Raw genomic sequence first — 23,671 nt, 5'->3', positions numbered from 1 at the left:
GGCAAAGCTGGCAGACAGGTTTTCTCCAGCTAAACACCCACACCATCAGATGACCCCTCGAGCTGGAGCAGCAAACAGACCTTACATTGCTTCAGGCTACAAAGTTTATTTTTTAATACACAAAGATAGTTCCACATGTTTAAATACAACTACTTCTTAGAGCAGAGAAAAGTGAAACCTGCCAAGTGTGAAGTTGCTTATACTGCATAATCAAAAGTGACAACACAAATGAAATACATCTGTACTGAAATATGATGTATTGCATATTTCACTAAATTGTGCGTGTTAATGAACAGTCATCTTGTATCATTCTTGTATCATCTTGTCATGCTCACTCACTGGTCAAGTATGAAAATTACATTTAGCTTTTATTTTTGACAAATACCTTACTGCATTGTGAAATTCTTTTACCACATATCCCAACGTAGCTAGGGTCAGAGCTCAGGGTCAACCATAATACAGCACCCCTGGAGCAGATTGGGTTAAGGCAAGGGCCTTAACCCAATCTGGGTTCAAGGGCTCAATGATGGCAACTTGGTGGAGCTGGGGCTTGAACCACCACCCTTCCAATCAGTAACTCATTGCCTTAACTCTCTGAGAAAGCAGATTTGAATCAAATATTAAGTACCTGCATAACAGTCTATACGGCCATATGACCTTACATTTAAGCATTTGGCAGACAATCTTATCCAGAGCGACTTAGTGCTTTGAAGTTTACATCATTGGATACTTAGTCTGGGTTACTGTTTGGAAGCACTATACGCCAAACATTGTTGAAAGTTTTTTTTTTTTTTTTTGGTGGGAGGGGAGTTAACCCAAATGCTTATTAAATAGACAGGTCTTTAGTCATCACTTACATCACAAAATAAATCGAGTAGGTACCATAAGTATTACACAAAGAATTTTTGATCAGTGTCCAACAGTCTGACAAAGTCCTGCATTCAATTGGACTTGTTTAATATATAATACATACTTATAATACAGCAGCACGTCATTTTCAGACACCAGTTGACTAGACAGAGACAAAACCCACTCTTCTCTTTACTGGCCTACAATTAGAGCAAACGAAAGGTTCCAAAATGCTCGTCCCACTTTGCTGATTATCCAAAAAAGGTCCGTTGGTAGAGTCTACTGTTGTTAAACTGCAGACCTGTTAATCACAAACCAGAGTTCAAAGTTTGGCTGGAAGCCTGAATTGAAGACTGTGCATAAATGTACAGTAAGTGCGTCCTATGTTTTAAAAAGAAACTTGAGTTAAAGCAGATGAACTGAGTGTCAAGGGGCAGACATATAGGATGTACACATAGCAGTTATAAGGCTCCAGATCAACTGTGTTATATTAACCTGACACTGCTAGAAGAGTTAACGTTAAATAATACTTAGGCAGTGAGGCCAAACAACGATAACAAATAACCCATTAAACAAACCTATGCCAGACAAGACAAAAATATTATAATAAAATTATTATTATTATTATTATTATTATTATTGTCATGAGCCAATTAACAACTAAGCAATTATTACAACGGAAATAGTACATAGTTATTTCCCTAGCCTATCTGTAAGGTTAGTTAATGAGTTAGTAAAGTTAAAGAATGGGCAAAATAAAAACCGTGTAGGAAGGTCCCAAGTGGTTTATTACTTTAACATTTGACAGCGTCTAGACAACTTAGTCTGTTATCGTGCTGTCTGACTAAATGTCAAGTCTCGTGAGATGCGTCACTGGCTATAATATGAAAATAACGAGCAATTGTTATACAAGTTCTCAGTTCATGAAAAGTCAAGATATACATAAAATGTTTAAATACCTTATGAACCTCCACCCCGACTACATGGCTGTCCAAGAAGGTCCTGTAAACAGTCCGCTAGGTGGCTAGCAGACCTAGCAGGCTAACACACTGGATAGTTTAGCCTAGCTTAGCTTAGCTATCTGACGAACCACAACTTGGTCAGCTATCTGGTTTCACTCGACAGCTCGATCAGCCACAGCCAGACAAACACAGACAGTTAAACACTGATGTCAGATTGAGCTTATATATTTTAAATGCTCTGAAATACAGTTTCAGAAGAAATAAACGCAGAAATGTTTGATTATTTAGTATGAAGAGTTAGAAGCTGACCTGGGCAAAAAAAAGTCGGAAATAAGACGTTATGATTGACTTGCTGGAAATATTCCACACCGCGCTTCTTTGTCTTCACCATCCAGGCGGATTCGGGAGATCGTTCCCTCTTTTAAGCCATCAATATACTGCGAGTTTCTGCCCCTCCGCGTCCCAACATCAGACCAGCATCGAAACCGAGGAGCAGCTTGAGCCTCATATAGTTGCGCGTTGACGTGACGTACACGCTCTCGGGAACGCGCACGTACTAACCCGCGAAGGGGAGCACCGGGCCCATGTCACATTCCCACACTGCAGCACTGTCAGGAGTTCCTCCTTTATTCTATCGCATAAAATAAAATAATAATAAAAAAAAACATTTATGTTTTTGTTTGTTCGTTTGTTTTGTTGCTAACCCATTTAGCGTTTAATTAAATATTGAATAAAATCTCATTATTTAATTAATTCATTCATTCATCTTCTGTACTGCTTATCCTGTGTACAGGGTTGCTGGGGGCCCAGAGCTTATCACAGGAGACTTTAGGACTGAGGCAGCGTACACTCTGAACAGGGTGAACAGGGTGCCAATCCATCCCAGGGCGCGCGCACACATTTAGGCATTTGGCAGACGCTCTTATCCAGAGTGACTTACATTTTTATCTCATTATACATCTGAGCAGTTGAGGGTTAAGGGCCTTGCTCAAGGGCCCAACAGTGGCAACTTGGTGGTTGTGAGGTTTGAACCTGGGATCTTCCGAACCGTAGTCCAATGCCTTAACCACTGAGCTACCCCTGACTACACACACACACACACTCTACAGATAATTAACCTTTTAGACAATTAACCTGTCAGACTACACACACACATGCTACAGACAAAAGCGTCTAAAGCAAAGCGCCCACCAAGACTTTCAAATCCAAGTTGACACCAGGTATTGGTTGTGCGTGTTTCTACATGTAGGGATGCACACTTAAAGTATAGTGCGATCAAATCTATCCATACTAATGTATGGTTGAGCCATACACATTTGGTGATACCTTCCAGACAGTTAAGTTAAGCACCTATTCTATGTACGGGGAAGGGACCTAAACTGACCAGCATAAGGACAAGGCCGTAGGCCAAACGTCTTTGTAGCCCAGAGGGTGTTCTGTAATAAGTGTTGAATAATTGTGATGATTACCATGCACTGTCATTCAATGACGACCTGACAAGCAGGTAAACTCGGAAATGACCAAACATGCTAACATTATGCCTAGAGATACAATGTGGGAATTAAACCCTTAACCCAAGAGGTATGAGGCCACAGCCATGCCAGCAATTTTTTGGCAAAAAAAGCATCCTTAAACTAACATACTATCTATTTTAAACTAAACTCTAATCCTTAATTTCTACATCAGATTTGCACTTTTCATTTTTTTTTCATATTTAGAAATGCCAGTTTGCACTCTATTGTTTTATATATAGCATCTGCAATACTGTGCTAATTTATAAAATTTGCAATTACATTCTATTCCCTCCTGCCTTTTTGTTTCCCACTTTATTGATCCTGTGAGGCAAATTATTGTTACAGCAGCAGCAGGTTATAGTATCTATCTATCTATCTATCTATCTATCTATCTATCTATCTATCTATCTATCTATCTATGTTTTAATTGAGTCTATACATTTTATAGTTTCCCTGATGTTACAGTATATTTAACCTGCAAATGGGGTGGTCACAGATGGAGATTAATATGTGCAATAAAGACACAAAAAAAACACTGTGTACAGGTATTGAGATAATGTTGTTGTGATGTTTCTGTTTAATGTTCTAGAGAATAAAATACTGTCCTAAGCACACTTTCCCTGTTTAATCCCTCTTACCCGTTATCACCCAAATGAGATTCCCTGTTGTGTCTGGTTCCTCTTAAGGTTTCTTCCTACCGCCATCTCAGGTGAGTTTTTTCTTGCCACTGTCGGCTTCCTCATTAGGGACAGTCTTGTCATTTTGATTCATACACATTTACATTTCATACAAACTTCAATAATTTTTTTGATTGTGTAAAGCTGCTTTGTGACAATGTCAATTGTTAAAAGTAATCTACAAATAAAATTGAATTAAATTTAATTGAACTTTTATCACACAGGCCTCAGGGAATACTGATTGACAACATGTTAAATGTTTATATATAAAATTCCACAGGTATAAAGTATGACATTTTTAGAGACACAAGCAAGGTAAAATTAATGCTCTTTTTGATATTTACTGTAAACACAAATAAATTCCCCTTGAAAGTTCCAGGTATGTAAAGCACTCAAAACAAGCACTTGTGAATAATTCAGGTTGTGTTATATTACACTTGGGCTTTTGCAGCAAATGTTTCCATGATTAAAAATGCAGCACTGGCCCGACTAAAGACCTCGGAGGCAGCCTGAGTTTTATTAGATCAAAGAACAAAGACATTACATTCATAGAAACCGACAAAGTGTTCTTTGGATGGTTAAATGATCTACCTTTCCAAATAGCCTCTACCTGGAATGAAGTAAAAGGAAAATTGTCTGCTATTGGACCATTAAAGGGACAACTGTTTGAGCCCCAGAATTTAACCTTTGTTATAGGATGATTCTTTGAATTTTTTTAAAGCATAAAATATTTTTTCAGAACATTTGTTGTAATCTCATCCTTTGGTGACCATGAGGATGGTCAGTTTTTTTTTTTTTTTTTTTTTTTATCATTTAACATGTTTGTGTGTAAGGTGATGACTCTCCAGGCCCTCTGCTGAAGGAATATTGATGTAGGAGTCATGACAATGGTGAGGGGGTGCATGCAAAAAGAAAAAGAAAACAATTGTTGCATGAAGCAAAAGAAAAATATTGAAATTTGTAAAAAAAAATAATAATAATAATAATAATTTCACCTGAATGTTATTTGAAAGTTCTATTACGTTTACTCCCCCTAGTCTAGGTTATTTGTATTTATATAAATACCAAAGGAAGTAATGTAAATGAAGACCAAGAAAACAGACAAAAAGTAATTGAATTTATAATTTGTTGAAGTTTCTTTCTAAACATATTATGGATAACAACATACTGTTCAACATACTGTCTGTCTCAATCCTAGGGTCAATTAAGCTAGCTTGTGTGGTTATTATTAAACCTATATGTTTAATGTAAATATCATTGCCTACCACAAGGCCCATTATATCGGTACACAGAAACAAAAGTCTTTACTGAATTTATAATTTAGATAAATTCAGTATCTAACTGGTTAACAAACGTCATTCAGTCATGAGAGCCTCAAATGTTAAATCATAGCTACCTGTCTATGACTTGGGGTTGGTCTTCTGAAAGTTATTTTTCAATTACTCAGTTATGTTATTATATCTACTTTAATGTCTGTCTTTATGTAATATCCAGAATATTGACTCTTTGGTGCTGGCTAGACCACTAAAATGTGCAATATTTCCAGGTTTGTTTAACAGAGATGTCTAGAAGTTGCAAATATACCAAAGCATTGCTGTGCTGCTGGGAAAGAGGTGAATGGTGCTTTATGTAATCACAGAAGTACAGTCATGCAAGTTCTTTTTTTCACAAAATAAAAACAGGTAGGCACATAAATCAGGATTTACAAGTAAGAAAAAAGAACCCCTCAGTTTCTACATGAAGATCATAACATTCAAGATTTTCCCCTCAGGGAAGGTTCTCAAAATTTACAGATGTAATTTTGACATCATCAATAATAGTGAGATGGTTAATCTGGTTGAGTTCACGAAGTCGATGTTTGTACTCAAACATGTGTGCCTTATTCACAGCCACTTTAAAGTCAGTGGCAGTACACAAGATCTTCACCTAAAATACCAAGAAAGAGAGTTCATGAAAATTATATAAAATGTCAGCAAACAACAAAACTATGCCAAAGAAAGTGATAAGAAGCCAAAAAGACGACTATGTAAGCTGGACTGAACCCAAACAAAATCAGCATCTTTAAATGCAATACTAACCTCAAAAGGCTTTCCTGGAATGAAAGGGAATGAGGGAGCTGTTCTTTCCTCTTTGCCCCACACGTCACTTATCATAGAGTTTCTAACTAGCACCTTAATCCCATCTTCATCAAATCGGGGGTTAAAGTGTAAGGCAATGTCTTTATTTCTGGCTAGATTAATTGAAAACCTGGAAATAGGAAAAAATAGAAAAGAGTTTTCGAATATTAAATAATCTTACTGAACGTACATATTTTTTCTAACATCTGATTGGGTAAATTACTGTTCAATAGATTCAGATTGCTCTTACTTTTTGGCATTAGGCTTGGGTTCCCCTTGGATAGTAATAAGCAGCTTGTCATATACTCCTTGAGGCAGAGGCATGTCTAATGGGACATTCTGGTAAAGACATTTAGAAAATATGTGTTTTATATTTTGGCTGTTACATGTTGTCTTTGAGGATATTTTAGCTACAGTGTAAAATAAATGTAAAAAATAGAGATAAACTAATATAAATATTTAGTTTTATCTTACCAATGGCACATTCTGTGGGGCAGTTGGTGGAATTTGTCCTGGCCACCCAGGTGCAGTGGGTTGGCCCGGTTGGCCCGGTTGGCCAGGCCATTGTGGCTGGTATGGCTGATTAGGCCATTGTGGGAATGGTTGCCCCCCTGGTTGCCCAGGCCAAGAAGGATTTTGAGGTTGCCCAGGCCAAGACGGATTTTGAGGTTGCCCAGGCCAGGCAGGGCTAGCAGGTTGCCCAGGCCAGGCAGGGTTAGCAGGTTGCCCAGGCCATGCTGGCCCTCCAGCCTGCTGATTGGTTTGGTTGGCTGTTGCAGGATCACTATCAAGAGCATCTGCTAGCTGAGGAATGGCATTAAAAATAATTATAAAATTGTGTATTTAACAAAAGCTGCTTAATACAAATTATATAATTTAATGGGGGTCTTTGGTTTTCAGGTGCTATAGTCTTGGCCCTCATTCTGTATTGTTGAATATCTCAGCAAAGTAAAAGTTAAACATTGTAATTTTGCAACAAAAGAAAAAAAAACTTTTGTCCATGCAGTTAAAACTCAACTATGTAATAGAATTTGTGCTAAATTCTATTACACATAAAAACTATAGCAGGAGTTTAATTTCATAGATAGTTTATATAAAAGCCAGGAATAAGATATAAGCAGGCAAAAGGTCAGGTGAACTGGAAAAGTCAGTTGTGTCTTTGTCTAAACGTGACTTTCAGGCGTGGTCTTTGCCCCAGTCCTTTGTTATTATTTGGCCATGTATGAATGAGCTGTACTTACATCCATGGTATCTAAAAAGAACACAGGAAAACAGAAACATCAATTTCGGAATCTCTATAAACATTAGAATTTACTTTAAATTACACCCTAGGCCGAGAAATATTTAAAGGCAAAAAAAGTACAAGTAATAAGAAATCTAGCATTCCAGGTTCCCTAAGTTGCATAATAAAAAGAGATTATTAACCACAGTGGAGAAGCCAGCAATGACTCACATGAAAATATACCCTTACCACACCCAGTATTATGGTAGTCAGAGTACAAATACGGGAATATTATTGGATCTCGTAAAAATACAGAGGAAACAGACCGTAGTAAAACCAGTGTTATGATGTTATATGAGTGTATTATCTTATTAAAATATTTAAAATATAACTTTCATGTTAGCCTTTATGTGCAGATGACAAGGGGCATGAGACTGTGACTCTGCAATTTGATCCCTTTGGAATAATTAATTTAAATAAATTCAAAATAAGTAGAGCACAAATGCTAACCCCATTCCTATTTAATTCTTAAAATTAACCTTTTAACCTGCAACAATCCATGCATAATAACAATATTTCCCAATGTCGGCTTCCAGTTAAATTAACATAGAACAGCAATATACTCATAAAGTCAGGTGTGTTACACTACTGACATTCTTCACCTTGACTGCCAGCAAAATGACGCACAAAGTGACAATTTTTTTTGACACACTAGAATGTGTTTACTCAAGCTTTCAGGCATACAGTATGAACAAATATTCTTTCGCTGCAATCTAATAAGGGCTTTACACAGACAAGTAAACTTCAACCAAGATAATAACAAGTCATTATAAAGTTTCTGACACAAAGATTTCCATGCATATTACCTTTAAATTAGATTTGTGTTAGTACTAATATTTAGCAGACTACCATCAAGTGACTAGGCAGTGGTGAGGCTGTCTGTTTGCAAAGCAAATGAGTAGCACAGGAAGTTCATGCTGCGGAGGTAGAATATTTCTATAATACCCATAGATATTTTAAATGTCGCATCTTAAAACATTTAAATAACTAATGCATTAAAAAGTATAAAGATAGATAAAAATGTAACATAGAGCAAAGGACAGACTGTTACCTGTTTGATGGTGGGAGCCGGTCGCAGTTCTCAGGTAGCGAGGCAGGAGGAATGTTGGGTGGGGTTTTTATGGACTTTTACAAGTCCCTTTAGTCCCTCCCTGTTGTGTGAAAGCACTCCACCGAAGTTACACTAAACCTTAAACAGAATCAACAGTCATTCAGCTGTACTAGCACACCTATCTGTGAGCTTTAAAACATTTGTTGTCATTTCGCCCTGATGATTTTGATGAGTAAACCTTTAATATGTGTCTTTAAAAATAAATGTAAAAATCAGTTTTCTTTTTAAGAAGCCAACTTAGTGGCTTGTACAATCCCTATAATGCCCCATATGGTCAGATCACATGTTCTCAACTTCCTAGTTCTATGCTAATGAAACTATTAACTCATCACAATAAAAAATAACTCACACAATAAATGATCCTTCAGGGAGACACATGATTGTGTATGGTACATTACTAATTACCCCACAGTGACACTGGCCATGCTCAATTTAAAGTATAGAACAGAAGTAAGTACACTCTTGTGCAATATTACTTAAATGTCAGAAAAATTAAAAAATGTATCACCTAACACTAAATGCATTATGTCTAATCTGAACATTAGGGTATTTTGCTTTTAAATGAATTTGTAAATTAATAGATTACACTGTTTAGATTTACTATGCTTTATAAACAGGCCTAACAGCAGAAACTCAATGCAAAAAATGCAACAAATGTCAGCACACCTTTCATTAATGAGATACAAATCTCTTTTTCCTAATACTTTGTTTGCCCACCTTTATTTTTAAGTTTTGGATGATACCAAAGTTTCAGGTATTTCTGGATAGTTTTCTTCATCTATTCTTTGCTGGAGGGGTCGTGTTGCTCAACCTATTTCTTTAAAATACCTTAGAAAATAGTTATTCTATTGGAATGAAATTAGATGACATGCTTGGTCAGGTCATAGTTTTCACTTTTGCTCTTCTTGTGTGATGTTGGCAGTGTGTTATATCATGCTTAAATATTACTTCACTGATCTGCTTCTGGAGACCACATTTTGGTATATAAACGCTCATTTATGGCACACCTTTGTGCTTCAGACTCAGGACTATGAATTTAAAGTTGTAGTTCTAGCCAGGCTTAGGGAAACATGCTGGACACCATCTGAGCAAACAAACTTATCTTGGTCTCATCTTACCAAATAATGTGCTCACAATATTTATCTGGTTTCTTCTCACGTCCTTTAGTTTTGTGCCAAAAGAGTAAGCAATTTTTTCCTTAGACACTACCCATAGAGGCTGATGTCACACAATGTTCTTGGGACCTTCTGAGTTGTCAGAGAAACTATGATTTTCATCGAAAACCCTCCCAAGTCTGAAGCACATGCCTGGCTTTTTTTTATTTGAGCTAAATCGTGCTGGTAAATACCGTCCGTGACATAATTTAAGAACAACGGCTACTTCTGTTTTGATTTATGCTACAATGGCTGTTTCTCTTTGTCAGCTCTGATTGGTGGTACTGTGGCTTGTCCTTCACCTCTTGATTGTTGCTGCAACTGTGTTGTAACTCATTTTCCTTTATCTTTTTCCATTTTTGTGAAGTCTTACAATCAGATTTTTCAATTCCTTTGGCAATTCTTTGTGGCTGTGGGGAAAGTTAAGATTATATGATTCAGATAATAAAACAAAGATTATGAAGATGGCCATCATGATGAAGTTAAATGAAGGATAGACTGATGACATTTATAGGGAGTATTTCCACACCCATGTTCACAAGATAACCCTGATCAAGATAAAGTTGAATGAATGAATTAAACTTGACACTGATGTCTTATAACAAGTCAATTATTAACCTCTCCTTAGCCTTATTGCCAAAATAAAACTGTACCCTGATCTTTAATAGCCCACATAAAAAAGGAAAAAAATATATTATAATGAACAAATGACCTCATGTTGTACCGATTTGATGACTACTTGTCACTCTCACACTTGACCAATAATAAAACTGGACTCCTGCTAGCAAATCCATAATATAATATTGAAGCAAAGCAATGAATAAGTATGCACTATATGTATTAGGAATAAGGCTATTTAAATCCTTATCTCTACTCAGAGTTAAAAATGTTACCATTAACAAAAATATAGTTTCTTATATGCACACACATAGACACATTTGAGGTCTACGTGAACAATTCCCCGTGCTCCAGCTTGTGCTTACTTGTTTGCCTTTGTCTTTGTACTGTAGAACAGAATGTTTCTCTGATGATGTGTCCACTTTTGTTACATCTTGAATCTCAATACAATAAATATGTGGTTTATAATATTCAGCTTACCGATAATGGAAGACCGAGTAAAAGTAAAATGCCTGATAGGATCCAGAGGAGTTTTTCTGTAGTTGAGTACATGTTGTATTCAACATGGCGAGATATATTTATGTGGCTGTTTCTATCTACCAAGCTGAACACAGACACATGCGGTCTTATACATGCTTTAACAAACCCAAGCTATTATCTTACTCAAATATAAAAATGTTAAAACAATTAACAATTTATTTAGAGATTGAAGACACACAAGCCCATACTGATCTGACTTTTATCCATCACAGCTTCTTTTTTTTATTAGTTTTTTTTAGGATAATGGGTGTTAAATAAGGTTTCCTATAAATAGATAGGTAAATAATATCCTTACCTTTTAGGCATTAGATTCAATATCAGATTGTACAGTATAATGAAATTTAAGAAGACATTCCATGAAACAAAAGGGTTTTTCTATGAATAGAATATAGAAATGGTCTATTTTGGTGATTTTGTATGCTGCTAAACTGGCAGCTTTTTTTTATTGTTAAAAATCATTTCAACACATACAGTCTAATATAATTTATAATAAGTCTTATATTTTAGTAAAATATGTCTATATAAGCATACTTTGATTACTTTAACAGGGAAATATGTTTCCTCAGCATTCACAAAAACTAGACTCACGGAACCCAAGATGTCTTCTAAACAGATTTAAGTTAACACACGAACTTAGCAACACAATGACAGTGAACCATCAGCTCATTTGGCTGGAGAACACATGAGAAAATGGTTGTGCTTCTGTCCAGCTGCTTGTCCAGGTGAGCCTAGGTGGTAATGAATATGATTGGAGCAGGGAAAACATCAGCTCATTCAAATTCAAAATTCAAATTTTATTTGTCACATATACACAGCCATACACAGTATGATATGCAGTGAAATGCTTATATGACCACCCATGACCTAAAAAGAAGGGTTTCTTTGAAAGAATGAATTACACTAGATATAAATAAATTAATAATTATAATAAAAAGTGAGACTATTCAAATAGAGAAGTAAGAATATGAATTAAAGAAAATTATACAAATATAGAAATAAAATATTCAAATAAACATCACTTCTTTCTAGTATTATAAGCATTAGAAACCAGGCCAAACATAAAAAAGAAATTCTGATTTATTCACATATTTACATGAATTAATTGTTTTTATTATTTATTTACTAAATTTTTTTCTCTTGTCATATTTACTAAAACACTTAATATTTATTAGTGTTGTTGAACAAAGCCTATCATCATTAATGCTCATTACACAAGCCCTCAGTATTCTGGACTGATCCTAATAATGTTTACTCTGCTGGCTACCTTGATATATCTGTCACGATTTACCTTTTACACACAACCTATTCATTTACACTGACAGTTTTTGTTCCACCATAGCAACATACAATGTCAACAGTGACTTGTACTGTATGTTATAATAACCCTGCCCTTGCTTAAAGCATGGGATGTTGACACCAATTAAAATTTTGTTAAATGTTTATGTCAATATTATTTATCAAATAATGAATTGATCACCTTGGAAATAAGTAGAAAATCTTTTATATGTAGCGCATAAATATGCTCATAGAGCTTCAGTTTATTAAAGTATAAGAGTACATCCACAGTACCTACAACAAAACATTCTACAAAAGCTCACAAATGCCATGATGACACATTTGACTGAGTGGATGAGTCACTCCCATTCTGCCTTTTAATGCAAGAGCTTATATTCTTAGGCGTATGCATACATAAACACAATGACATGGACTTTTGTAATACATTTTAACAGCATTTGTAAAAAATCTTAAGTGCATGTCATGTGCAGAGATGTCCCATTCCCATTTAATAAAACATTCATAGTACACAGTGACATCCTTCATCAAATGCCACGTTAAAAAAGATTAATACTTATATTTTTTATAAATTAACATTTATAATATTAATATAATATTAATAAATTAATATTTCACGTTAAAATTAATATTTCACAGATATTTCGCGTTAAAAAAGATTAATATTTATATTTTTATAAATTAACATTTATACTAATAATAATAATATAATATTAATAAATTAATATTTCACTCATGTACTTATACTGCCTGGCTAAAAAAAAGTAATTAACTTTAACTAAGCAAACATTTATTCCATTGGATAATTACTGCTGTGATTAGTATAGATTAGCTGGCAACCATAGCTATTTTAACCATAGCTGATGCAGTGAGAAGCTTCTCACTTCTTAAACAACCATGTCAGATGAATATGCTGTGGCCATGGCAAAGATGTTATGGCACTTTGTTTTAGAAGGGTCAAATTATTGGTCTACATCAAGCAAAGAAAGCAACTAAGGAGATTGCTGAAAGTATTAAGGGGGTTTTCTGACTGGGGTCCAGGAAAACAAATAATAATAATAATAATAATAAAAATAAATAATGTAAATCCTGAATGACTGTGAAGGTCTGTGATAAACAGTGAAATCAAATCATTAAAAACTAGAACTCACAGCTATGTTTAATAGAACAAGCATGAGCTTTAACTCTTTTCCAGAGTGATTGGCACATAAGCATAAGAAGAGAAGCAGATGAAGTGATGCACCCATCATGTCTAGTGTAAGTGTCACTATACAAGCCTGTGGAGACAGTGTTATGATCTTTGGTTGCTTTAGTAGGTTAGGCCTCAGTAGCGTCATGTGGAAGTCAGTCGAAGACCTGAATGCACTGAATGACCAGGTTTTTCCATCAGTGTTTTTTTTCCGTAATAACACTGGCACAGTCCAAGATGATGATGCCAGGATTCATTGGGCTCAGATTGTGAAAGAGTGGTTCAGGAAGCTTGAGACATCATTTTCACACATGGCTTGTCCACCACCTTAACCTGATCGAAAATCTTTGTCATGTGGATTTAGACAGCGGTCTGACTCTCGCATTATCAATATATTGGAGAGTGGCAATCGTTTCGATGTCACAACATTTATTTCCATCCAGAGTCGCATTAAATTCTCTCCAAAATCAAAAGATGCTCCAATAAAATATTTAAGTGTAGTTTATAGTTCAACCACCAGATGGCACTACTGCTCTATCTGTATGAGGGCTTGCAAGGGGCTTTATTGTTTTGTTCTGTTCTGATGTTGCAAGATCCTAGTCAGAGGAGAAAATTTCATATTTTAATTAAATAGTTGCTCCAAATAGTTTTTTTTAGTAATCTAAAATTACATCTTAATATTAACTAAGCTTACTTAAGATACATTTTAATACAATAATAGCTAGATTTCAGCATCTGCTTGTGGAATATAATGACTGGAACAATAGTGTACTCTGACGAGGCTTATTTCACAATAGCTAAAACTAAGAACAATAGATTGATTTTCACAGATTATTTCCCCTGGTAGGCTTTGACCTAATTCACACTATCAGCTGCGCACAGAGGCCAATGAGGTCAGAGACACCAAGCTCAGAGCTTTAATCTGACTGTCTGATCACTAAGGTCAACCCCACCATGACCTGTGGAGTGTAATGAGTCTTCTTACATAAACCCTAATAATAAGACATGACTCAGAGGTTAAGGAGAGCCTTAAAGTAGTGATTAGCATTATAGACACCAGAGGACAATCAAGGACTTTTATTGTCACTACTGTATAATGCAGAGTTCATAGTGTAATGCATGATGCCACAGGAAAACCATCAAATGAATATGATTAAGCCTTTAAGTCAGGACCTTTATCTCAATTCCGTCATGCTCATTTTGTTTATTCATTAAAGACAATTAACATATCACACTGCTTCACTTCACTAACTTTATTAAGCCCCAATAGATTGTCTTTGGCATACTTTCTTGAACTGGTGCTAGTGGTGGGAGGTGGATCATGTGATTAAATCAGCAATGGTCTGTTATAGCACTTACACAGAGCAGTTAGAAAAGTAATTCATATAGTGGGATATGTCAAACACCAAGTGTATTATCATCATGGGAAAACGCTGAATTTCTATATCCATCATCAACCACAAAATCTTATTAGCTCGTTACTGAATACTGGCAAAAAATCTTACTGGATAAGTTTTTGTCATTTCTGAACTCAGAGACAGTATCTTGAGGAAGGACTACCTTATCTGTCTAAAGGAGTACCGGCCCAGATCCTGAGCTCTTCCTCAGCTGTGCTTCCAAAGAGAAGCTGCACTTCTTGTATACATTCCATCATCTCTCTCTCTCTCTCTCTCTCTCTCTCTCTCTCTCTCTTTCTCTACTCTCTGCTCTCTGCTCTCCCCTCTTCTTGAGACTGGAATTCTTCTGTTTTACTTGGAGGATATTCAAGAGAGTTGTATATCTTTGCTGTTATCCTATTTTGCCCATGGAGTCTGCTCGAGCAGGAAGAGCATCCTGAGCCCTGCACTTAAACTTTCACTTGTGAAGCTATGCATACTATAGCTCATAACATAGAGTATTCCATCAGAGCGTAATAAATTAAGCTAGAATATCTGACAAAAGTGGGCATAACAGCTAACATTTCTTGTTTTCTCTTGATAGAAGTTTAGTGTGATTGCATAACAATGTCTCGTATTACAAAAAGACTTTTTCAATGGGTACCAAATGGTTGTGGTTAACTAAAGTGACAGAACATGTGGAATATGTATCTTAATGTGCTTTTTATTGTTGTGTTTTGGACATTCCGGGATCAATAATCTGCAAAACTGAACAGGATTCAGATAGGATTTAGCATCAGCTGCATCTCTCACGTTTTTATTAGATGAAGCGATATCGTTGTTCGCAAGACTCTTTTCTTGCCCTGGTTAAGGGGTTAACTAAACACAGACTTCCATTTGATGCTTGGCTAGTCCATGTTCCTGTTGGCAAAGCATTGTATAATGATAAAAGCAGGCCCTCTGTTTCTGCGGAGAGAAACACGCATGATGAAGTCCAATGATCACTGGAACTGAGAAACCAAACCAAATACCAAGGTCAGACGGTACACTCATCATCTCCAGCAATTAGGCAGTCTGTGGGCTGGAGCTCACTACATATTATTAATTTACTGACTATTGACCTAAACCACTCTGACACACTAATATTTATCCCAATGCATGGTCAGCAGTCATTTTAGAGCCATGCTGAGCAGTGAGGATTAGAATATACTGACCGGTGACAAGTTCCCAGGAAACAGAACTAAATCAATAGTTGCATTATAGTTTCACATGTGAGACAATGAGCAATGTTAAGAAGGAAGAAGCAAAGAGAGAGAGAGAGAGATTTGAATGATGAAGTGTGCCATTAGTATGTGTAGGAGGCGCCAGTGTTTTGACAGCAGTGGTGATTCTCTGATAAACTGCTGATCTGTCTGCTAAAGTGCAGAGGCTCTAGGCCTCTCAAGTGCAACATAAGCAGAAACATGTGCAAATATATATTCTTTCTTAGTGTCTGAAAGTAAGCATCTTTCAAAATGAACGATTAACTGATTTAAGCATTTTTGTTGTAATCACTGTCTAAACTATTATCTGAGAAGTTGATCAACAGTGGTAGTTAGTCTGAAAAGTGACACAACATAAGTCCATGCAGTTTTTTGGAGGGAGACTATGCTAGGTTGCATGTACAATACCTAAGATCATAGGCTTTCTGCATTAAATGTAAAATGCTATGACTATAAATATAATCATATGTGCTGAAAAAAAAAACAATGTTTTTTTTATTAAAAGCTTCATTGTTATGCATAAATGGCACAAAACAGTAAGACCTCTATACAAAGTAGGTGGCAGGAGAAATTAATATAGACGTGAATTATACAAAAAACTTGGTCTACGCCATTCTTTTCTGCGCACTGTAATTATCACTATTTTAATTCAAAGAAAGGACTACAATTAAGATGTCATTTTCCGGCTTTCTTTGCAGCCTGGGCCTCAGCAGCAATTCTCAGCCAACCGAAACATTAGTTGAGTCGAGGAAATCAGACCAAGGGTTCACCAACGAAGAACTGCTGCACTTTTTCTCTCTTTAACATAAGTACACACACATACACGAAGCAGTCCGTCTGCCTGCCAAACACACCGATCTCCTTTATAGATAAAGCAGATGGGCTGACTCATGACATTAATGCTGAATGGAGTGTCAATCATGAGGCTAAGGCTCTGAGACAGGTCATTATTTGGTTTTCACATCAAAAGCACTCAACAGTGTCTGAAATCTTTGCATCTCAAGCTGATTTACCCCAGAAAACAGACAGTCTTTGCTTTACATTTTAGTCAGTAATTCTACTAATACTGCGTTTTTTTTTTTTTTTATCAAGTGACTGATGTTTTAAAGCTACTTTCCGTGCTTGTTTTTGAGCCCTATTTAAAATGCATTATTAGAAGTACTTTATTTAAAATGTGAAAATTGTGCATTTCATGTGAATAAGGATCCTTAAATTCTATCAGTTGTAACAATGAAGACGATAAATTTTTTTTTGATAGTGTATACCTACTGTATTGAACATTGCTTCTTTATACCTCATTCACTGTTGTTTGCCATTACAGTTAAACTACTGTGCAAGATTCTCATTAGCTGGAACAAGGACTATGGACATGGCCTCTGCTGAACCCCCCATTGTCTTGGGAAAAGACAATTAATTTGAATAAAGGCTGTCCTAGAAATGAACTCTGTTTGACCAACATGAAAAGGCTCCCCAATATGCTGTTCGCCTGAATTTCCTGATCCTTCTGATTAAGACAGAAGCAGGGGACCTTGTGAGCTGTAACCAGTGTTCCGCTCTGAGGTGTGTGTGTGTGTTTGCCTCAGTGGCAACCCTTTTTTCCCCTAGGCAAGTACCACATGGAAAACATTTAACCTTGGATTGATGATTCATCCATAGTTTTTAATCCCACATCCACCTGCTCTTCCATCTCTAAGGACCAAAGCCCAGGAGCATGTGTGCATGCAGGCATGTATATTTAATATTCAGATTTATGTAGTTACTGGGTGACCTATTCCATTTTTAGGAGATATAATATTGTGCGATGTGTGTATGTTGTATGAATTGCAATGCCTTTTCATGTTTATGGCTCCTATAACTTCTGGACACATGATGAATGCACTGCATGCTCATCCATCACACAGCTCCTTCAGAGATCACCGCACCTCGATCCATCAATTCATACTGACCATAGAGCTTTCTGAGTAAAACTACAGAACAGAAAAAAAAACACATTTTTCCACCTTTATCGAGTGCCATCAAAAAGGGTGTGCTGCATTGCCATAGCAACCCATCCCATGCTTGAATGTTTGCTGCAAAGCCAATGCAGTCAGAAACATTAAGGTCTCTCACAGGCTACAGGATTGCTCAAGACACATGCATGGATAGCTTAGGTGGTATTAAAACAAATGTGTGATTCCTGTGCAAATATCACATGTTTACTTCTGAAAGAGTGAACAAAGGCTCAGTGTGAGGTTGTGTTCTCTCATTGGAGTTGTTTGAAATGTAATAAAAGATTTGCTTTCCAGCACAACCTCATGGAATTTAAATGTCTGCATAACTAAGTCACAGGCATTGGGTGGACACTGAACCACAATATCTAATTATTCTCTTGTGATTTTCGAAAAATTCCTTTTAATTGTGTGCTTCAGGGCATATACGTATACAAGTGTTAAGGACAAGAAAATTCCTGAGGCACGTTAGTATCTTAACATTATTAAAAGGCAGCTTATTGCCAACTACAACCACATGGGGTTATACATCAAAAATACCTATTAATATGATGGAGAAAGTGTATTTATCAACATTTTATTTTTATGTTTTTTTATCATTTTAATTATAATTGTGACAATCATGAAAAGACAAAGAAAAATATAAATCAAAAAATAATATTTTATAAGAACCTGCATCTAGTCTATAAAGTTAAAACATTATCTTTTGCCTCCTGTTAGAATTATTTACTAGTTTTTCCAGCTTACTAAACAACAAATACTGTAAAAGCAAAAAATTCCATCACATCTGGTTTTTTCTTCCCCTATTACAGCTTTATCTTTATCTTTTTCACTTTTGTTTGTTTGCTCTCTGGACTTCTTTCATGCCTGATGCCCGGGGAAGTGTGATATTTGGCTTATCTGAGCTGGCACATGACAAATGCATGCAAACTTCCTCCCACTACTGACCTCTGACATGTTGCTGACGGTGCCTTACTATTAGATTATCAGTGCTACTCACTCTGAGTTTAATTTCCTATAAAATGATCAAAGAGCGTTTTGTATAGAATGATTATAAACATTAACCCAAGGTTACATAGAGAAAGTGTAACAACAAACAATAACATTAGTATTTCAAAAGAATCCCCCAAATACATATTCATTTTGCTGTGAGTCTTGTTTCCTTCGAAGTCTAGCACATGATGACAGGTCTGACTTCATATGGGAAATTTATATATGGAAGTAGCTTCTAAATTCAGCACCGTAAGCCATTGTGAATCCCTCTGCGGTTTAGCAGCAGAACTTTCCACCTGAAGAACCAAAGTGGCTGACTGGCCAATAAATACCCTTGATCATAAAAAAACACTTAACATAGCCAAAAGCATCTAGAGAGGGACGTCACAGGAAATTTTATGCTCCTGACTTTTCTATTTCATGCTGTATTCCTTTCCTGGCCGGGAGCACAGTGGCGAGATGCTTTTGGCCATGTCAGCTGAAATCGGTAACATTTTATAGATAGAAATGAATTTAGTATCTCAGGACTGAAGGAAAGTCGTTTTAATAGCACATTACAGTGGTTACTTCAACACAGAAAATAACTTTCCAAATAAGCAAAGCAACTGACGTTGGTATAACAAGCTTCGCTTTACCACTGAGGAAAGAGGATGGAAATGATATTCCCAGATGCCAATTATTTTATTTATTATTATTGGCCTGATTCTGGACAATTAACCTCCTTTTCTACTCTCATTAGGACAGAATTTGCCTGATCAACAATGATACTGCTTAGTATCTTTAAATACAATACAATCAAATCAGCAGTTCACAGTGCAGCAATTGAAGATGTAAATCTTTTTCTATTGAAAAGATCTCTAACTGAGACCAGTCACGTGTGTGCCACTGGTGTGTGCCACTGGTGTGTGCCACTGTGTTCATACATACAAAGTAACTTCTGCTCCTCCCTCTTGTCTCACATCCTGAGCTTGCTATACTGTATTGAGTGTCGTGCTCAGATGGGGCAGCAGCTGCTGATGACACATCTAAGCTTAAACTTCAATCCATATTATATTCACTAGCTGTAGAACCACAACAGCAGCAACTCTCAAAGGCACATGATCCAGAGTGAACGGCACGGTTTTGACATGGATGGGTTTGTATTTGAGGACATTGCAGAGTGTCCAATCAACAGACTGGTCTAATGGGTAGCCTTTCTAAGCCATTTAGGTAATTATCAGGCATGTGTGAATTACAGCAAATTAGCCTAAATTGGCCCACAAAATGGGTTTAGTTCCTAATTCATTTAGCTGTGACTCACCAAATGGGGAATAGGCTTTTAGATTACTTCCACTAAACTTAGTTTAATTTGGACACATGTTAAGTCTGACATGCCATTCATTAGTTAGTGATTGGGTTCTGTTTGCACATAGAGTCGATTTCTTGTCTTGGCAAGGATTCAAGCTTTTCTTTGTCCCTTTTAAGGTCCCATTTGAGTCATCTTTAAATATCAGCATATTGTACTGCCAATTTCAACCCTACAATAAAAGTCTCTGACAGGTTTGAAATAACCCTCTTAAAGCCGTCTCTCCATGTGCCTGTCATTTTAAGTGATGAGGAATTACCCCCGACAAGCACACATATCCTACACTCTTTTTTTAAGTAATAACTAGAGACCATATTAAATACTAAATCATAACAGGTTAACATCAAAACAACAAAGTTTATTTTTAACAGAATTGATAATGCTCTCGTTCATTTTAACATTTTTAGCATAACTAATTAATGTCCATCTGGTTGCCATATCTTCACATAGTTGTTGAAGGAGATCCTCTGGTTAAAAGTCAAGTGATTGACAATCATATTGAATTTGCCACCCTTCTACATGAACAAAAGCTTTTAACTGGACACAAAGAATCATTTGTGTAAAGTTCATTGCCAGCAGCAACCTCCTGCTGCTGTCTTGTTTGTGGGTGAAATGGGGTGCTCTCCGCTTTTCTTTGGTAAAAAAAAACCCTCAGCGCTACATTGACAAAGTGGATGTCACTCCTTTCAAATGTGTCCATGCGGTTCTCACAAAACAAGCAGCAGTACTCATTGTGGATGTCACAGCAGGGACATCATGTTGAATAACAGAAAGAAGATCAGTTTCAGACAGAGATGACAGCATCTCAGAAGGACTATGGGAAAATTGGCATTGCCCTCCAACAGTCACGCTTAGACAATGATATAGCAGAAATACTACTTAAAAAAAAAATCGAATCATTTCCATGTGTGAAATTTGTGTGACAAAATCTAAATGGTAATATTATTACAGAGCCAATCAAATAAATCACCTTAGTGCATCACCAGTTATGGCACCGAAAAGAACTCAGCTTGTTTTGACAAAGCAGTGTGTGCTTTGATGCGTACTTCTGTTAGGGCAAATTCTTGCAGCTGTGATGAATGCTAAAATAAACAACTCTACTGATAACATCATCACAGATGAACTCAGATCAGACCTTATTGGTCCAGGTGGAAAGCATAAGCACAGTGAAATCTTGGCACAAGAAAACATTCACTGGCATGTCACCTTTAAGCTGCACAGAGTGCCAAGAGCCCAAAGATGGAAGGTAGGACAGGGATTAGATTAGATTGCAACCCTTCAGTAATTAATAAAGAGATATTTATTTATTTATTTATTTAAAACACACACATTTCTCTTTATTACAATTTTGTTTCATAAAAATTGCACATAGACAATAACGCCTCTCCCTTTTCCTTTTATTTCAATTTCTATGAAGTCAAACATTTGAAAGTGAAGGTTTGATGACCTTGTGAGGTTAGTATCATTTACAAAAGGGCAGGGAACAGAGGAATGAGGCTGGAGTGACTGGACAATAGAGAGACCTAAAGTTCCACCTCATTTGGCTGCATATTGCACTTGTCTGCTTCTATACGTCTCTGAGGTTAACTAGCAGTCTGGTGCCAGACAGTCTGCTGTCCATGATTACCTGATTCTCAGGGAATCTCAGAGCCAAAAAGGCACACATGCACCCAGATTCACCAAACTCCTTTCTCTACACTTGTACAGATATATGAATAAATACGTAACATTTACAAAGAATTAGGATCTTTAGACAGCCGCGGTGCAGTCACAGTGCTTCTAAGGCTGTAGATATTTTCGATGATTATAACTTAGCAAAAACGTAGGTTGCTTAAAAAGGGTCCATAATAATTGGTTGTTTAATTCCTGCCCTTAGATAGCACAGAGAAGCACATGGCTGCTGACAAAAGACCCCCTAGGTTTTTTTTGCCCTAGTATGTCTTGTGGGCTTTTCCTAAGAAACTCAATATCTACATCTAGTGCTCTTCTTTATACGACAGATGGCACAGTTTCCATGACAACAAACAACACTGTGAAAACAATCCTCAAGCCTTAAAGTCATGCCAGATAAGCTAATAGTCTGCTGATCATATTTATATGACAGTATATGGTTTTCTTGATCAAAGTAAAATGTGTTTTCAATTCTACGGGAAAGGAATGGCAAGAATTTGGCTGTAATGTAATTGTGCAAATGGAAAAAAAAAGAGAAAGGAGGCCCACAGGGTGCAGAAAGTGATCCAAGAGCAGAAAAAACAGACATAGGGGCATTTTTGAAATGCTCAAACACAGATGCATGAAAATATGTCAACAGGTTCCTTTTGATTCATATCAATGTCATAACAAACATCAACCCAGGATGTGATTTCTGCAGTGAAGGTGTAATATGGTGTAATAATACAGTTGGACTGTAGAACTGCATGATGATTACCATACTTCACCATACACAACCATAATTCTTTATTTTAACTATTCAGATGTCTCAGACTTCATTGTATCTCACTTATGATCTCACTCTACTCTTTTTCCACACTTCATGTTTAGTTTCTATACATCATTTCACATATTGCCGTGAGTAAAGAAATAGCCAGAGATCTGTGAAATATAGTGTGACTACATGAATAATTTAATGTGGGAAAAGCACTTTTGAGCACATTACAAGTCTGCACATGAACTTTATGATAGACATCAGATCTGGATTTAGGTGTGTCCACATGCAATAAGAGAGAGTGGAAAAAATGGATATAAGAAGGAGGGATCTTTTTTCCAAAGCCAAACGAGAAACTGCCAAAGGCCTCTAAGCCACAAAAAATCTCTCATCAGCAATTCTCAATGACCTCCTGAATTTAAACTCTAATAAATCTTGTACTAAAAAAAAAATGTTAATTCCATTACAGATGGATGCAATATTTTTCACGACTTTACTTAGCCACCTTTAGATTCCAGCCACGCCCGATTCTGTTTGACCTGACATCGAGTCTCTTATAAACAGTCTCTATCTAGAGCTGTCTGAAACAGATAGCAGAACATAATCCCCATGTGAACTCACAAACAAGCTGGGACCGTTATTAAATTTCAAAAAGGTGCACATAAACTGAGAAACCTGCACCTCTCATGTGATATACCATATATTAAATATTAATTTGCCTCCAATTCCACATTGGTGTGATTATCCACCGCAGTCTCACACTAAGCAATACTAAATTACTGACAGCAAATTGGTGGCCTCTAACCTTGCAGTACTTGTGTATACACTGACAACAAGAATCTTTAACATTTCTCAATCTATTATAAATTATACTGCTACACGCAGAGACGTTTTCCTTCTTTAGTGCTGTGATCGTTCTGGGTCAATTCTGATTACTGGCTTTAGATGACCTCTAAGGAAAATATCAAGTAGTGTT

General features: G+C 36.4%; 2 protein-coding genes across 4 annotated transcripts in view; both read right to left on the bottom strand.

The window, feature by feature from the left end:
• fbxo34 (F-box protein 34) overlaps positions 1-2,327 on the bottom strand; it is a 38,206-nt gene extending 35,879 nt beyond the window's left edge. The window contains exons 1-2 of one of the 3 annotated variants that reach the window (XM_053509257.1): positions 2,121-2,327; positions 1,809-1,974 (exon numbers count right to left, since the gene is read on the bottom strand). The gene's annotated coding sequence lies outside the window, so the exon portion shown is untranslated. The other 2 variants (XM_053509256.1, XM_053509255.1) reach the window with 2 other exon arrangements.
• A 2,779-nt stretch (positions 2,328-5,106) lies between these two features.
• On the bottom strand, positions 5,107-7,367 carry lgals3b (lectin, galactoside binding soluble 3b). Its single transcript, XM_053509367.1, has 5 exons — positions 7,361-7,367; positions 6,594-6,923; positions 6,370-6,458; positions 6,081-6,249; positions 5,107-5,928 (listed from the first exon to the last, which is right to left on the bottom strand). Exons 1-5 carry the CDS (start codon positions 7,364-7,366, stop codon positions 5,770-5,772), a joined length of 753 nt encoding a protein of 250 aa, XP_053365342.1. The 5' UTR covers position 7,367; the 3' UTR covers positions 5,107-5,769.
• Positions 7,368-23,671: the final 16,304 nt, after the last annotated feature.

The sequence above is a fragment of the Clarias gariepinus genome, chromosome 13 (assembly GCF_024256425.1).
Source record: "Clarias gariepinus isolate MV-2021 ecotype Netherlands chromosome 13, CGAR_prim_01v2, whole genome shotgun sequence".
NCBI classification, from domain to species: Eukaryota; Metazoa; Chordata; class Actinopteri; order Siluriformes; family Clariidae; genus Clarias; species Clarias gariepinus.
The sequence above is the reverse complement of the archived record's forward strand: the minus strand, read 5'-3'. Positions and strand labels throughout refer to the sequence as shown.

Excerpts from the sequence above, each read along its gene's own strand:
- lgals3b (XM_053509367.1), bottom strand. Across the intron at positions 6,250-6,369 it reads CCCAAGCCTAATGCCAAAAA|GTTTTCAATTAATCTAGCCA; the intron begins GTAAGAGCAATC and ends TCCTATTTCCAG. Across the intron at positions 5,929-6,080 it reads TTCCAGGAAAGCCTTTTGAG|GTGAAGATCTTGTGTACTGC; the intron begins GTTAGTATTGCA and ends TTGGTATTTTAG.